We start from the raw sequence: 15,437 nt of genomic DNA, 5'->3' as shown, positions 1-15,437 counted from the left end.
AGTGTATTACTGAAAGTGCATTTTCTAATTTTATATTCATGTTGAATTGTTCATCCAGGTAATAGTCAGAGTTTGTTACCCTTTGTTTGTTCTTGAAGAAGTTATTGTCTGGGTCCAAATTGTTCTCGGGATCGAATAGCTTATAGTCAATATCTTCAAAGGGTTGGAAGTCCATGTTTTTGGGATTTGAATTTCCCGCTCCCACGCGGTCGTCGCTGGCTCCCTCGCGGTCGTCGTTGGTTCCCTCGCTGTCGTCGCTCGCTCTCTCGCCGTCATCACTGGCTCCCTCGCGATTGCTGGCTGGACGTCTCCTGGGTCCCTCGTGGTCGCTGGCTCCCTTGCGGTCGTCGCCGACTCCCTCACGCTCGCTGGCTGGCTGCCTCCCGGCTCTCTCACGCGCGCTGGCTGGTTGTCTCCCGGCTCCCTCAGGCTCGCTGTCTGAAATACCACTTAATGGCCAAGCAGACAGCTGATGTGAGTACTCCGCCCCCTCGTCTAAGACAGACAGCTATAGATCATTTCAAAGCAAAGAAAATGGATAACACGACGAAGAACAAATTTGCAGAAGCCATCGCTAAATGTATGGCTACTGCATGCAAGCCTATCAACATTGTCCACAGCTCAACTCAAGCTGAAATCATTTGCATTGCACTAACGACTCCACTACGGATTGCCAGCGAGAGCCTCCATGACAAGCTATGAACAGAAATTGTACGTAGTGGAGAAGGCTAAGGTACACCAAGCGGGAGAAGACACTGTTTCAGGAGAGAAATAAGAGACTTGGTTGATGAGCCTCTGGTGAATAAAGAGCAGGTAGCCTGTTGAGCACGATGTATGCCACTGACATGATTGTTACTTGTTTGGAACTATTTTGTGTGGAAGGTTACTGTGTTCCGTGGCCATATAAATAATGGGGGTGGAGCTTCTCCGTGTTCGTCTGACAGCAACGGTGCACGTCAAGAGTTCAGCGGTGCAGTGGTAGCGAACACACTGAAAATTAGGCGTCTCCAGTGTTGTGTTGTGCCTCGAAACAAGTGTAGTCATCCGAAATGATGTCTACACAAAACCATAGAGAGACTTGCGCGCAAGAAGGACCAATAGAATCAACATAGCCTGACTGCTGTGTTCAAAGCAAACTTTAAGTCTGAAACCACGGCTTAAATCCACTATAGGCTGAGTATTAGTTTACCTTAGATGTGCACTTTATAATGTTATATTTCTCTGTTTTGATTCCTTAAAAAGAACTGTTAAAGGAGCTGATGTGTGGCAAAATATTTTTTTCACTGTTGTTGATAGACAGTAATATTGTGTAAGAGATGATGTGTGAATAACTGCTCCAAGTGAAAAATGTTCATGTAAAATTGAAAATCGAAATATTATTTCAGTAAATATTTGCATTTTGCACATAGAAAACGGATTCATGATTCCATGTTGATGAGAGCATTAAAATGGGGAAAAATAGGACAAAAAAACGATAAAAGGAAACTCAGAAACGAGAAAAAAATGTGTGAGTAATCACGATAAATTTTTAGTTAATTTTAGTTAATTATGACAGTTGAGTTTTTAATGAGATTAAATATTTTAATCGTTTGACAGCTCTAATATATATGTATACACACACACACATACATATACATCTATATCTATATCTATATAGATATCTATATATACAGTATATCTCTATATATTTATATATACAGTATATACAGGTATACTGTATATATATACTGTATATATCTATATCAATATAGATATAGATATAGATATATAAATGAGAATATGAGAACAAGTGAGAGCGGCCATGAAAATAAGACTGAAACGTAACATCAAGCGAGGTCAATAATCTGACAAGGAGAAGTAGAAGTCGGAGTCCACCAAGCTTGTAAGGTGCACCTGCAAGAGGGAACGCCCTTCACTCCAACTAGAGCTGGAACACAATCAAGAAAGTCATGACATTGGCCTTCCTATTTGAAGTTTGCATGTTCTTCCCGTGCCTGCGTGGGTTTTCTCTGGGCACTCTGGTTTCCTGACACATTCCCAAAACATGAATGGCAGGTTAAGAGAACACACTAAATTGTCCCTCGGTGTGAGTGTGAGCACGAACCATTGTTGGTCAGTGTGTGCCCTGCGATTGGCTGGCAACCAGTTCTTTTTTTTTTTTCAATTTCTTAAGTGTCTTAGTAAAAGGCCTTTTCTATACTTGTGTCAAAATACACAAATGATAGTAAATTATAGGACACATGACATCCACATGTGACAATTTTTTCCACTCGGTTTTGGGGTAGAGGAGGCAATAAAAGCTGAGCATAGCTTTGATTGCCATGAGGACCGACCGACTGCTATACTATTTGTCACCTTTTCCGACCAAGAGACTAAATATGGATATATTGCATCAAGAAGTTGCATGTGGCCTAACAAACTGTGACAAACAAATAATGCTTCGTGACTCGTTGTTGGCGCCCAGATAGATATGTTTGAAGCCTCACTGTTTCTGTTACAGTGGAGTGGTTATGCTCGTAAACAAATGCATTTTCAGCAATAGAGAGGTACAGTAACTAAAGTTGTTTCCAGTCCAGAGACCCAAATATTTGCATACAGTCGATTCAACAAGTCACCTCGACTCCGTGTCCCCTTTTCAGACAAACTCCCTCGTGTCGCTTGTTTTCAAATCACTGGTCATGAAGATGAAGCTCTTCCGATGTTGCTGTGATATCTGTCCTGCAGGGTCTGGATGCAGTTGGGGTGGAACTACAGATTTTAGAGGACATCTTGCCGAGCCCTGCGCATGACATCTACCTGATGGTTGGAACATCAATCCGATACCAAGTCCTGAAGGGCTTGACAACCGGTAAGACTTATTAGTGGAGCTCGTATTTGAGTGTCTTGAGTACATCTGAGATAGAATATTGCCGTTTCTCAAGAGCTTTCAATGCCATGTGATGAATATGAGCTGCACCTTGAGAACAGCGTAGTCAACACAAATGGGAATCCAGATGTTGCTGTCGCACGTCTGGATCAAAGAACCTCCACAGTGACCGCCATTCAACTGGGACACATCAATGTCGTGCTCCACCAGAAAAGTATCCTTCTGAAACATTTTCGCCTGCCACTCTGTTGGAGACTTCACAAGGTGTTGTTGGGCTGTGTTGGACCATGACAACCCACTGCACATATACAGTATTTTTAGGCTGCACTGATGGACCTTTGGCATTCGACTCAGCATGACTTAGATTTGTTCTTGGTTTTACTGTTTGGTGCTTTCTACCGCCTTTATTACCGATTTGTCTTACTGTTTATTGTGCATGTTAAATTGCTCCATGTACAGCACTTTGTATGCAGCGATGGCTGTTTGAAAGTGCTCTATAAATGCTGTTGACTTGACTTGACCTGTTTGGGTTTTATGCTCATAGCTCGAGTAAGCTGCTTGCAGAGTAGTGCCATGTTTTTAAATACATCACTCCAGTCATGTCAGTCAAAAAAAGGCAGAATGGAAGAGAAGGAAAAAAGCATATGAATCGCTTGAGCGTCTAAGTTACACTTTTGGTGACATTTGTTTGGAAAAAAAAAACAAACTCACCCCCCAAATCCCCATTCCTTCGTGGGAATATAGTTGTCCTACTGAGTCATCAGACCACCCATCTATTTTCTCATCCGCTTATCCTCCAAGCAGGCATGCTGGAGCCTATCCCAGCTGTCTTCAGGTAGTAGGCGGGGGACATCCTGAACTGGATCCCAGCCAATTGCAGGGCACACTTAGGCAAACAATCAGTCACACTCACACTCACACCTAGGGATAATTTAGAGTGCTCCGTTAACCTGCCATGCATGTTTTTGGAATGTGTATAGCATTGCTAATGTTTCATCAAGAAGGCTCATTTGTATTGTTTGATCGTAATATCTTCACACAGAAGTCAAATGGATTAGGTCAGCTATCGATGAGAAACTAATTTTTACAGATGAGGACCTCTCAATTTTTTGACCTAACTAGCATCCAGTATGGAGCAAAGGCTCCTTCTTGGCTACAAATTTGCATTTGTTGGCCACAAATGAGTATTTTGCACATGTTATATTTACATTGTGACCACTGTTTATTTTTCGTCATGTCAGGGCAGTAACCGAGCCATTTCAGTTCCATTCTACACAAAAATACAGTACAGTGAGTTTCATAATAAAATATGTTTCTGTTTGGCATCTGCTTCCGTGTGCCCCCTTTTAATTTTGAGTGGCCCGCCCCTCCAAAGGTTCTGCATTTCCCAGCTGTCCCAGCTGGTTAAATTTTCCTTACAAATATTGTTTAGGTCTTCGGATGCAAGGAGTGTGTCGTCTTACCGACAGCACTTTGTTTGTGGTGGAACCGGCCTCCTTAGGTTAGTTCAGTCACTCCTGCTTACTTTTGTTTTGAAAGAGAAATGTGAGTGCAAAAAGTCTTTTTCAAACCTGTGTGTTGGATTTAGGTTTTAAAATTCATCCTGGAAACAGTTGGGTTCTGGACATGGGCCGAGACTATGATGTCCTGATTGAAGTACTCGATAAATCTGGCAACAAGCTCTACTTGTCTGATGTAAGTAAACCTCAGTCGAAGAGCACCTGTCGATGACACTGTCACAGTATTGTTTGTTTGTTTGTTTCTTGAACATAAAACATATACAGTAATAATTTGACAGAAAATAAAGTAAATAAAATAGTATAAAGGAAAGAAATCAGTCATCATTCAACACAGTTATTATGTTCAAGGGAGTAGGATGAAGTAAAAAACGTATCTAGTCCTACCCCGTGTTATGTGTTTATATCTAATAAATCATTTTTATATCAATCAGAAAAAAAAGAAAGTAAGAAGAAAGAAGTCTCCATTAAAGCTCTCCCTTAACCGTGATATTTTTACAACTTTTGGTTTGTATCGGGATTTTATACATACACACCCTGGCACTCTTGTATCAATTTTCTCTTGTATTTATAATGGATATTTCAATACCTTTCTCTATTTATCAACTTAGTTCTGATTTATCATTATATTTAATGTTTAGAATTTATCATTTTAACTCTGATTGATGTAGGTTGTTTGTACTATTTTTTTGAATTTGTTTTTGAACTCAGCAAGCGATTTACTCATTTTCAGGTCCGTTTCGAAATTATTCCACAGATAATTAAAGGTGTTTACCTTTGATAGATACACTTCTTTGCTTGATGTTTGTTCTTGTTTTGAGTTTTTTGAATAAGTTGGTACCTCTTAAATCATAGCTGCTTTTTCAAATTTCGAAAAACTTCAGAATGTTTTGGCAGAGCAGGTTATTGTGTGCTTTGTACATTAATTGGGCGATTTTAAAGTCAGCCAGGTCGTAAAACTTCATCGTATTTAACTTGATAAATAGTGGATTTGTGGGTTCCGTATATTTTGATCTATTAATAATTCGAATTACTTTTTTTTGTAGTTTTAGAATAGGGACTGTGTTTGTTTTGCAGGCATTTCCCCATATTTCCACACAGTAGGTCATATATGGTAATAATAATGAAGAATATAATGTGTACAAAGATCTCTTATTTAGCACTTCCTTGGTTTTGTAGAGGATCCCTATGGTTTTGGCTATTTTTCTTTTTACGTTATCGATATGTAAAATGAATCCTGTTCATGACATGAAACAGGGCCGTGATCTCACTTGTATTCTTTGGCATTCGACTCAGCATGACTTAGATTTGTTCTTGGTTTTACTGTTTGGTGCTTTCTACCGTCTTTATTATCGATTTGTTTTAATGTTAATTGTATATGTTAAATTGCTCCATGTACAGCACTTTGTATGCAGCGATGGCTGTTTGTAAGTGCTCTATAAATACAGTTGAGTTGAGTTGAGTTTAGTGATTGGAAAATTCGTTCCCAATGTCAAATCTTATTGAAAGAACAGAAAACTAGTGATTTTTCAGAAAGAGATTACCTCACCATCTCACATGGTTACAATTTCACCTGTCTCTATGGACGACATCCTGCCGCTTGGAAGAAAGGCTGGCTTTTCCACAATCGTTCGTTAATTACGAATAAGAGTAAAGAAATGTCCTTTAAATTGTTCACCTGATTATATATGCAAAAAAGATTCGCGAAAGACACTGGTGGGGCAGCGGTATTCTATTCTGGCATTCTTCGTCAGTAAAATCTTTCTGGTGTGACCTATGTATTTTTATGACAAGTTTTATTGAAAAAAAAACCTTTGGTTAATTTTGGAAGAATGCACATTTTGGTTTTGCGGGAGGGGCGGGGGGGCTGAGCGAAAGTCAAATGTGTAATCGACTTGCCTTGAATCTGCCTTGACCCTGGCGCTAAATTCTTTATCTCTGTGTAAATATGCAAAGTGTCTGATTTTGTTTTTTGTTGTCCATTGAAAATGTTGAATGAAGTTATGAAGAACTATTTCCGTCCATAACTTCCGGCTCCATCCGCAACAGCGGGAAAAATAATGGACTGAAAAAAAGAGTAAATTGTGATCCATCCATCCATTTTCATCACCGCTTATCCTGAACGGTTTCGCGGGGACTTGCTGGAATCTCTCCGAAGTGGTCGCCAGTCAGTCGACTGCAGGGCACATGAAGCGACTATTCACACCCACACGCACACCGTCACCGAGTCGGAACCGATCCTACGCTCCCCGTAAACAAGTCAGGCGAGTGTATCACCACACGGGCAAATATAAAAAGGTGAAATGTAGTTTTGACGCCTAATTACCCTTCCCCATTTTCTTCACGCGGGGGTCGGGAACACGCGGCTCTAGAGCAGCATGCAGCTCTTTCGCGCCATCTCGTGGCTCCCTGGAGCTTTATAAAAGATGTGTGAGGGAAATTTATTTTATTGTTTTAAATATGGTTTCTGTAGGAGTTAAATACATGACGTGTGAAGGAAATTTACTTTTTTGTTTTAAATATGGTTTCTGTAGGAGTAAATACATGACGCAAACATTCTTCACGTTTCTCAATGCTGTAAAAATATGTAGAATAAATATTACATTTCAACGTTTCTGCCAATGATGATTTGTGTCATCGCCTGCTGCACACGTTTCTATTAGCAGGGTGGGAAGCAAGGCAGGTGGCTGTTGCAAAAAAAAAAACATTAAAAAAATTACTGGCAAAGAGAATCTGGAGGGCCGTGAAAAGCATTTTTAAAACAGTACACATGAGCTACGATAGTCAAAAATGCTGCAAAAGTGCGTCCCTTGCCTCCGCGTAGGTAGGCATGCGTCTGTGTGTTGTGGATGTGCGGGTCGATCGCAGTAGGTTGGTTGAACGAAAAGTAGCTCTTCGGTCAGAAAAGGTTGGGCACCCCTGCTCTACAGAATGCACTGCACAGAAAAAAAAAATTCATGAAGGCTCATCGTGTAATTGTAGCAAATGTAGTCATTTTGATAGTAGACTAATATAGCTCATATAGCTATAGATGCATGTTGCAACTCCGAAAAAAAGGAGAGCTGTGGTGTTGTTTTTTTAAAACGTACACTTAATTTACGTTTTTAACAGTCTCGACAAACACAGACACGTCTGCGTCTGACTCCGTGCCTTCTCTCCTCTCGTTCGACTGGAGAGGTGTTCAAAGACAGCCTCTGAAAAACGGAAATTAATGATCACTTCAATGACACTAAGAAAAGTGAAAATACTGCATCAAAACAGAAAATCAAGTGAGGAAATCACAAAATAAATTCTATGGGGGCGTTTGTGAACACACAACAAAGGAATGAATAACATAACAATGATAAGATAACCTTTATTTGTCCCTCAGTGTGGGACAAATAAAGGTTATCTTATCATCGAAGGGCTCGTTTTTCTTCCATATGTTCATCTTCCCTTTGTTGCGAAGGGGCAAAAAGTGAATGCGGAAACTCAACATTTGAAATTCACAAACGAGATCGGAAGTACGTCACGAAACTGATTGCAATATTCCACACCGGGATGCCAGCTATGTTATAGCGATTGTATTGGCTCATACATGGACACACCTTCTATTTCAACTCACAGCTCTACTGTGACCACCTTTCATACAATGCCACATAAAGCAAAGTTATTGATGTTGCTTTTCAACCTCCTCTTTTGGCAGAATATCCGAATCGAGCCTGTTTTCCCTCTGGAATTCTTTGACATTTTGCACTCTTCCCTGAATGGATCTTACCATCGGGTCAAAGCGATCAAAGACGGCCTTGGTTTCTTTGATGCTACTTTGACAGCTGTTGTGGATGAAGTAAGTTTGATTTATACTTGTACACATTTCAATCTGACAATAATCTTTAGTTTATCCCTAAAAAAATGTTGGCAAGTTGATCAGTGACTGTGCCCTCTGTTCTGCTTCTCGTAGGATGGGGTCCATCCACTTGCGAACCCAGTCCATAATGAACAGGAGGTGGAAATCTATCAACCTATTGTTCTCAGTCCAAGTATTCTCATGGCACTCCCATGGCAACCCAACGTCGGCCCTCATCAGTACACAATTAAGGTATAATTCATTAGGATGAGCAAGACGATGACTGAGTTGTTAGCAAGGTGTTTTTATTATTATTATTATTATTTGCAATCATCTCTCATACTGTTCCATTCAATGTTTTTTTTGCTCTCTGCTTTGGATAGGCAACAGGTGGCAGTGGAATTTTCAGATGGTCTTCGTCCAACCCAAATGTGGCCACAGTGACTGTCAAAGGCGTGATGACGACAGTCAGTGACATTGGTGCCAGCGTCGTGAAAGCGCAGGATATGCGCAACCCACTCGGCTTCGGAGAGATGAAGCTATGGTGACTCTGACAGCATCATTGATAATGCCTGTCATTTACTCTTCAGCCAATTTAATTCAGAATGATCAATATATAGTTGTGAAATAATCAAACTATATGATGCATGTGATGCAGGTGATTCATTACCTTTTCAAAGAGTTTTTTTTTTTTTTTTGCCACACACAACCTTGGCGCAGATCAGCTCTCAACGACTTATCTTTGCAAATTTTTTGCAGCAGTTATCACATGCATTTTTTGGCGGGGCGTTGGGGCAACTTGTATAAAATGCTAATATAATGTAATGCAGTACAACAGCAAGTTAACAATATTACAAATCAAAAGCTGTTCTCCATCTTGAATATTTAAATTATTGTTTAAGAACATAGTGCAGTGGGAATCAGAGTGCCCTTTTCTGCTTTGTCTTGAACCGGTCCTTTTTCATTCGCATTTTCTACTATTGTTAGCATCAGCTGTCTTCATGAAAAGGGCCAGCCTCCAGCCTGTTATCAACTTGATGTGTTATGGGTAGCAAGGGTAATGGCGGCAGAGGATCCAAAAGCGAAGGAGATGGGGAAGGATGGGTGCAGGGTCAAGTGGTCCAGGGAGGAAGATGTGGAGCCAGCCTGGGCAGGGAAGCAGGCACTGGAACAAGACAAACAAGAACAATTGAGTATGCACAAAAAATATGAAAATGGCAAGCGAGCATTGATGTGCAATATGTTTGTTGCTTAAAGAAAAGACAAGCCATATCCATTTTGGGGGTTCTCGAGGTTGTCAGAACAATTACTTCTTGACGTTAGAGATTCATTCACACAAACTTGATCCCCAACTTTGACAGTGATGATTTTTGATCAGTGCATTCCCATAGGTATACGTCGTTAAACTTGTGGCAATGGACTTTGCTCCCTGCTGGGTGGAGGCCCGAGTGGGCACGATTCTCGAACTACCGCTCAGAATTTTTGGCCTGCTGGAGGAAAAGGGGATGGAGCGCCTCATGTTGAGTGACTGCTCCCACTTTGACCTGCAGGCTGATGAGGAAAACCAAGGCGTCTTTCAGCAGCTGGAAGGTGAGTCTACAAATGGATTCTGATGTGTAGCAGCTGCTTAAGTGCTTAAAATATAAATTCCTTCTCATGTTGTCAGTTTCCTCACTCCTCTGAGAATTGCCATCAATTGAAGGTCACTCACTAATACTGTAGATCAGTGGTCCTCAACTAGAAATGCTGGAGGTCCACTTCTTTTTTTTTTTTTTTTTAATAAGACCAAGGTCCGGTCCCATGCACGGCGGTCATGGGGAGCAGGGCTATATGCCCATTTAGTATGGTTAAGCCAAGCTCATACAAATCAACACTCCTCACAACCAACCAATAATGGGGTGCATGAAAATAACAATTATTCACTTTGCCAGTACACAGCAAATAATGAGAGGTATTGTGTTGAGGCACAGGAACTCTTTTATTTTGTTTAATTGTGCCTGCTTAATAATAGAAATAGCCCTTTTAGGGAAATAAGACATTTTTACTTTAACTTTGTTAAACAGTAGTTGTCTTTTTTCCCCTTAATTTAACAAAAACAAAACAAAATAATCATTTTACCAAAATAAATACTGAACATGAAAACAAAAATATCCTTTTCATTTGTACAATTCCCCTTTTCACGTCCCCTCTGAAATCACTGAAAAATATATCAGAAGAGGAGTTAAAATCCATTTTAAATAAATAAAGTAAATACTGACACAAGGGAGCACAGGAATGTGCAGTGCTGTTCTTCCACTAAAGGTGAATGCAATGTCTGAGGCATGCAAATATTATTTGAGGACGCCATTGTGATGTTCATTTACCATGTTGCGGTGTTCTGCTGTCAAACAGCTGTAAAGATCCCTGGGTAGACCGGAGCAAAACTGCACACAATCGAAACCTCCCGCGATTCGTCTTGTCTAATTGTCCATGTGCGACTCTCCTGGGCTGAAGCTGTGAGCACACTGTGGCGTCGCGCATGCGTCTGTTTCCTGACACAATCACCCATTTTGAATGCGTGTGTATTGGGATAGACGCGTGCTGACGCTTACGTATGGGCACACCTTAAATTCAGAGGAGCCAATCAGCGCATCGTATATGCTGACGCATATGTATGGGCACACCTTAAGTTCAGAGGAGCCAATCAGCGCATCGTTATCGCCGACATGCCCTGCTCAGCCAGGGTTTCCAGTTAGTCAAACATTATACACACACAGTCGCGCTGCTGCGGTCCTTTGCAATACATCTGTTAGTGCACGCAAAGAATACAACGGATAATTTTAACAAGCGATCGCGGTAATGCGCAGATTATAGTCCAAAAATATAAAATGTATAACGTAAAAATCACCTTATAATTGATTATTTTATAACATTTCCAAGGGTCCGGACAGAGGAGGTCAGGAGAGAGGAGGTCTTCCTCAACCGCCAGTTGAGGAAGACTGCTGTAGATGCTCATTCGTTGATCATCCTGTTTTAGATAGTTTGTCAGTGCGACCTACTACTGGTCACAAGTTATTTTACTGGAACAGACCACTTAAGCATTTCATGTGTTTGAGGGTAAACGTGCCGTCTATTTTGCTTCTTCTTACATTCATTTGTCGGTTGAAGCAGTAAGGCCAGCAATACATTAATTCTACATCAATGATCTGTTGTGTTTTGGGTGGGACCCATTTATGGGGCTTGTTGAACATTGAAACAATGAATCTCTTCAAATTTCCATTTCAGATTCAATTCAATCTCCAATTGCTCATTGAAAAAGTACACTAGGAAAAAAAAGTAATATTTTTTGTTGTTTTGTTTTGTTTTGTTTTTTGGTGAACAATGACGGATATTTGCATTCCTCCCTCCCCCAAAAACCTCTGTTTCTGCCTTGCAGGTCGTCTGTCTCCCGGCGAAGGCCACTGCAGTGGGGTGATGGCCAAAGCCCTGACCCCAGGCTATACCACGCTCTTGGTCAGCTACACCCATGGCAACGTTCACCTCAGTGCAAAGATCACCATTGCAGCTTATCTTCCCCTCGGCGTGAGTCTTAAAACATAATTTAGACTTATTGAGTCTTAACTACAGTGAAACTCCTCTACAACGAAATCATGTTTGCAGCAAGAAATTTTTCACAAAAGGTTTTTTTTCACTGTAGCAAATTTGATCTCTACACACACACACACAAAAACAAAAACGTATGTGTACACGCACACACAAACGTATGTGTACTCTTTATTTTTATTCCAATCGTGCATAAGTATGAGCACACACTTATTTGACACTTCATATAGTCAGTGTACTGTTGTATGTGTTAGTTGCTCCATGTACAGCACTTTGTATGCAGCGATGGCTGTTTGAAAGTGCTCTATAAATCCAGTTGAATTGAGTGTAGAAAGAAAAAAAAAGGGAAAATTGCGAAATTTACGATCAGCATTCACTTTCACTTACATCAATTTCTTGGATAATGTATTTTATTTTGCTTCCTCCGTCTTTCATTTTGATCACTTTTACCCTCTCTTCCAGCGTCAGAGCGCTTCTTGTCTTAGCTGCTTGACGTCCAACTGTCCGTTTTGTAGCCATTTTATCAATGCAACATTCACGCTGCGTCTGAATCTCACAATAACAAACACTTCCTGGACGCGGTGGCTTTTCTTTCCACTATCTCACTGTCTCTAACTCGACTTCCCCTCGATCGCCACCCAAGACAACGTTGCTCAGCTGATGTCATGCAATGAACTTTTAAAGCCAGCCACGGGACGCTTCGTAGTCCTCGATGGCCATAGTTAGCGCGATGGAACTCGCCTTGTCTCTAATTAGCGCTCCAGTTAGCGTAAGCTTTTTAGCATGATAACAAGTAAAGCATTCCAGGAAACGTTTTTATTTGACTGTCCGTCGAGCCACAAGCAATTTACTCTGAGCAGCTAATCGGATGCATTCCACTCTATCTTCCACGGACCTAGCTACAGTATCTACACACAGAGATAGTGAGGTCCCTCTTGGCCAATCGGAGGCCAGGATGATGCTCGGTAAGCCAATGGCAAAAGCAACTATGAGTATGTTGCGTTCAGGAAACTCGGAACTGTGTAAACCAGTGTGGTGGTTGCTTTTGCCGTTTCCGAACGAAGCAGGAGAGGTCGCTGTTGGATTAAACTTCGTTGTAGTGAATCTCTCGCGAGGTAACAGGAGAGAAAAAGATATCATTTTTCCTCGAAAGCGGCAAAGCCACTTGTGCAGGCTCCTGCGCATTTATGCACACAGCCTGCCCTGACAATCAAGGCAGGAATGAGATGATCAGTGACTCTTCAAACGCTCCCTCCCCTCTTGGTCTTCTTCCAGGCTTTATGCATTTTAATTATACATTATACGCTGGCTTTTCTGATTGACACAAGTTTGCTTCTCTGCTGCATCAGAATGAGATGGGCTCCAAACAGTTGTAGTAGAATACAAAATTCAACAGTACGACACGTTTTGATGAGGTGACAAATAACCCGATGTGGAACATTTCAATAATCCTGAAGTACTCTCAGATTTGCTGTTGCTGAATGTTTTATCCACCTTAAAACATGCATTTTGATTCGACACTTGTGAGGCATTGTTCTCTAAACTGTTGCAGATATTGTACTGCTGTTTCTCCGGTTAGTTCTGCAGAGATTGACTCACTTGATTTTCTTGCTCTGTGCTGCTGTATATTTTAGGGGAAGTTCTCACTTTTAACTTGGAATTAGGACATGAATACATCGTAGTAGTGGTGAGCGATATGGAAAAAAAATCCTCAATTACAATATAAGCAATTTTATATCCCAATAACGATATACAGTAATCGCTCGTTTTTCACCGTTAATGCGTAACAGAACGGGAGGTGAAAACCACGAGGTAGCATTTGCCCCCCCCCCCACCCCCCAACCACCAAGAATTTTCGTGTGTGTGTTTGTGGGTACCACCATTTTTTAAAAATATATAAACAGTATTTCTACTTTACATATTTGAGACAAGAATTACAACAATGCATACATATATTTCATTAAATCGTTGATTGCCAAACATTATACAGTTTTTAACATTCATCAACAGTGCCTTCTCAGAGAGGCAAAGAGGCTTGTGTTGGCGACGTCGAAGGCAGCTCTCACTTGATTCACTCAGCAGATTCTTCTGCTTGAGGTGCTGATGGTGTAGGTGAGGTTTTTGAATTGGGGAAAAACATGGTGATCGGCCGCGCTGTGATGTTCATCTTGTCTTCTTATAGGTTGAAATAGGTTTAAGATATATGTGTGTGCGTGCGTGTGTGTGTGTGTGTGTGTGTGTGTGTGTGTGTGTGTGTGTGTGTGTGTATAGTCACATTCCAGAACTCGACCTGATAGTCTGTTGAAATAAATAATCTCTAAAAGGAAAGAAGACACTTTTATGTTTTAATGACAGCGATTGTCCCAATGATCTAATTTGTCAGGCTATTGACCCTGTGTCCGTGGCTGTGGTGACGCTGGGTTCCTCGAAAGACATGCTGTTCGAGGGAGGGCCTCGGCCTTGGGTTCTGGAGCCCTCTAAATTCTTCTATGAGTTGAAGGCTGAGGAGGAAGAAATTGTGAGCCTTACTCTGACCAGCCCGCTGTCCCATAATTCTGACCAGTATTTGATCACAGCAACTTGCAGGGCCTTGGGAGAGCAGGTAATTCCTCCATGCTGACCAAATAGCAAACTGGATGTACATTATTGGGACTAGATGGGCATGGCCTTTCTTAATTTAACAACACAAACAAGTGCTCAACATTCTAACTTTAAAATATGTCTTGGTTTATATTGTAGCATTGGGCACAGCATTGATACAATACAATACATGCTGATTTATATAGCGCTTTCACAACAGCGGCAGCTGTAACAAAGCGCTTAACAAAACACTTAACATAAAGTAAAATAATAAACACAACACATAACATAAAACACGGACAGTCGTGCAGTCCGAACCACTTTTCCATCCCACGCTTTGTTGTTTGAAGCAGTTTGAGATGAAAGAGGAGAGAATCAAAGTGTCCTTTAACCAGTGGATCAGAGACGTCATGCTCAAAATGTGCACACGTCGGCTACAAGCTAAGTTTCAAAGTCAACAAGAAGCTGTAGCATCCATTGACGAAAAAAGAGATTGGTTCACTTCTCCTGTCCCATGGAAATCCATTTCAATTCCAAGCGGCGACTCACGGTTCCAAATATGCATCGGCGCTCTGCGCCAACGCTCCTCTCCTCATCCTCAACTTCAGCAGCCATCCATCCAGCCGCACCAACGCCGACTGTCCAACAGCGCCGACATAGCCACTGAACAAAACGGGGTTGTGAAAAATGCTGCCCATTACAGGCGCAAAAACACAAGCGCCCCAGGTCTGTCCAGCACCGACAGTCAATGGCGCCGACATTCCTCCCAATCAAAATCTGTGCTGGAACAGGCGTGCTGCCGAAAAGGCGCAACCACCAAGCACAGATACTTCTCCTTTGACGAATGTCGTGGCCAAAAAGCGCTGAAAACAGTCCATATCACGTCCACACGATGAAACAACAAACAACATGTGACAAAACGAAAGACAAAAACACCAAAAAAGAACAAAAAAGCAAGGCTCTTGAAGAGCACTTGCCGAAGGCTGCCTACTCGGGCGCCATCTTGGAAAAAAAAAAGATACCGGTACTTTACAGTACCAACGTCCTCTAATCCAGCGGAAAGTTA

The 15,437-nt window shown here is 41.3% G+C and overlaps 1 protein-coding gene across 1 annotated transcript in view; it reads left to right on the top strand.

Moving 5' to 3' along the window:
* The window catches only part of LOC147211014 (nuclear pore membrane glycoprotein 210-like), a 49,400-nt gene that overhangs the window by 10,211 nt on the left and 23,752 nt on the right, over positions 1–15,437 (top strand). Inside the window, 10 exon segments of the mRNA XM_086129539.1 lie at positions 2,725–2,848; positions 2,922–3,080; positions 4,299–4,367; positions 4,455–4,561; positions 8,069–8,209; positions 8,324–8,461; positions 8,593–8,753; positions 9,588–9,799; positions 11,625–11,770; positions 14,175–14,393. Coding sequence (XP_085985665.1) covers positions 2,725–2,848; positions 2,922–3,080; positions 4,299–4,367; positions 4,455–4,561; positions 8,069–8,209; positions 8,324–8,461; positions 8,593–8,753; positions 9,588–9,799; positions 11,625–11,770; positions 14,175–14,393 — 1,476 coding nt within the window.

This window comes from Hippocampus guttulatus, chromosome 1, assembly GCF_054856545.1.
Source record: "Hippocampus guttulatus isolate MCC_2025c chromosome 1, RoL_Hgut_1.0, whole genome shotgun sequence".
NCBI lineage: Eukaryota > Metazoa > Chordata > Actinopteri > Syngnathiformes > Syngnathidae > Hippocampus > Hippocampus guttulatus.
Note: the sequence above shows the minus strand (reverse complement) of the source record. Positions and strands in the feature narration are given on the sequence as shown.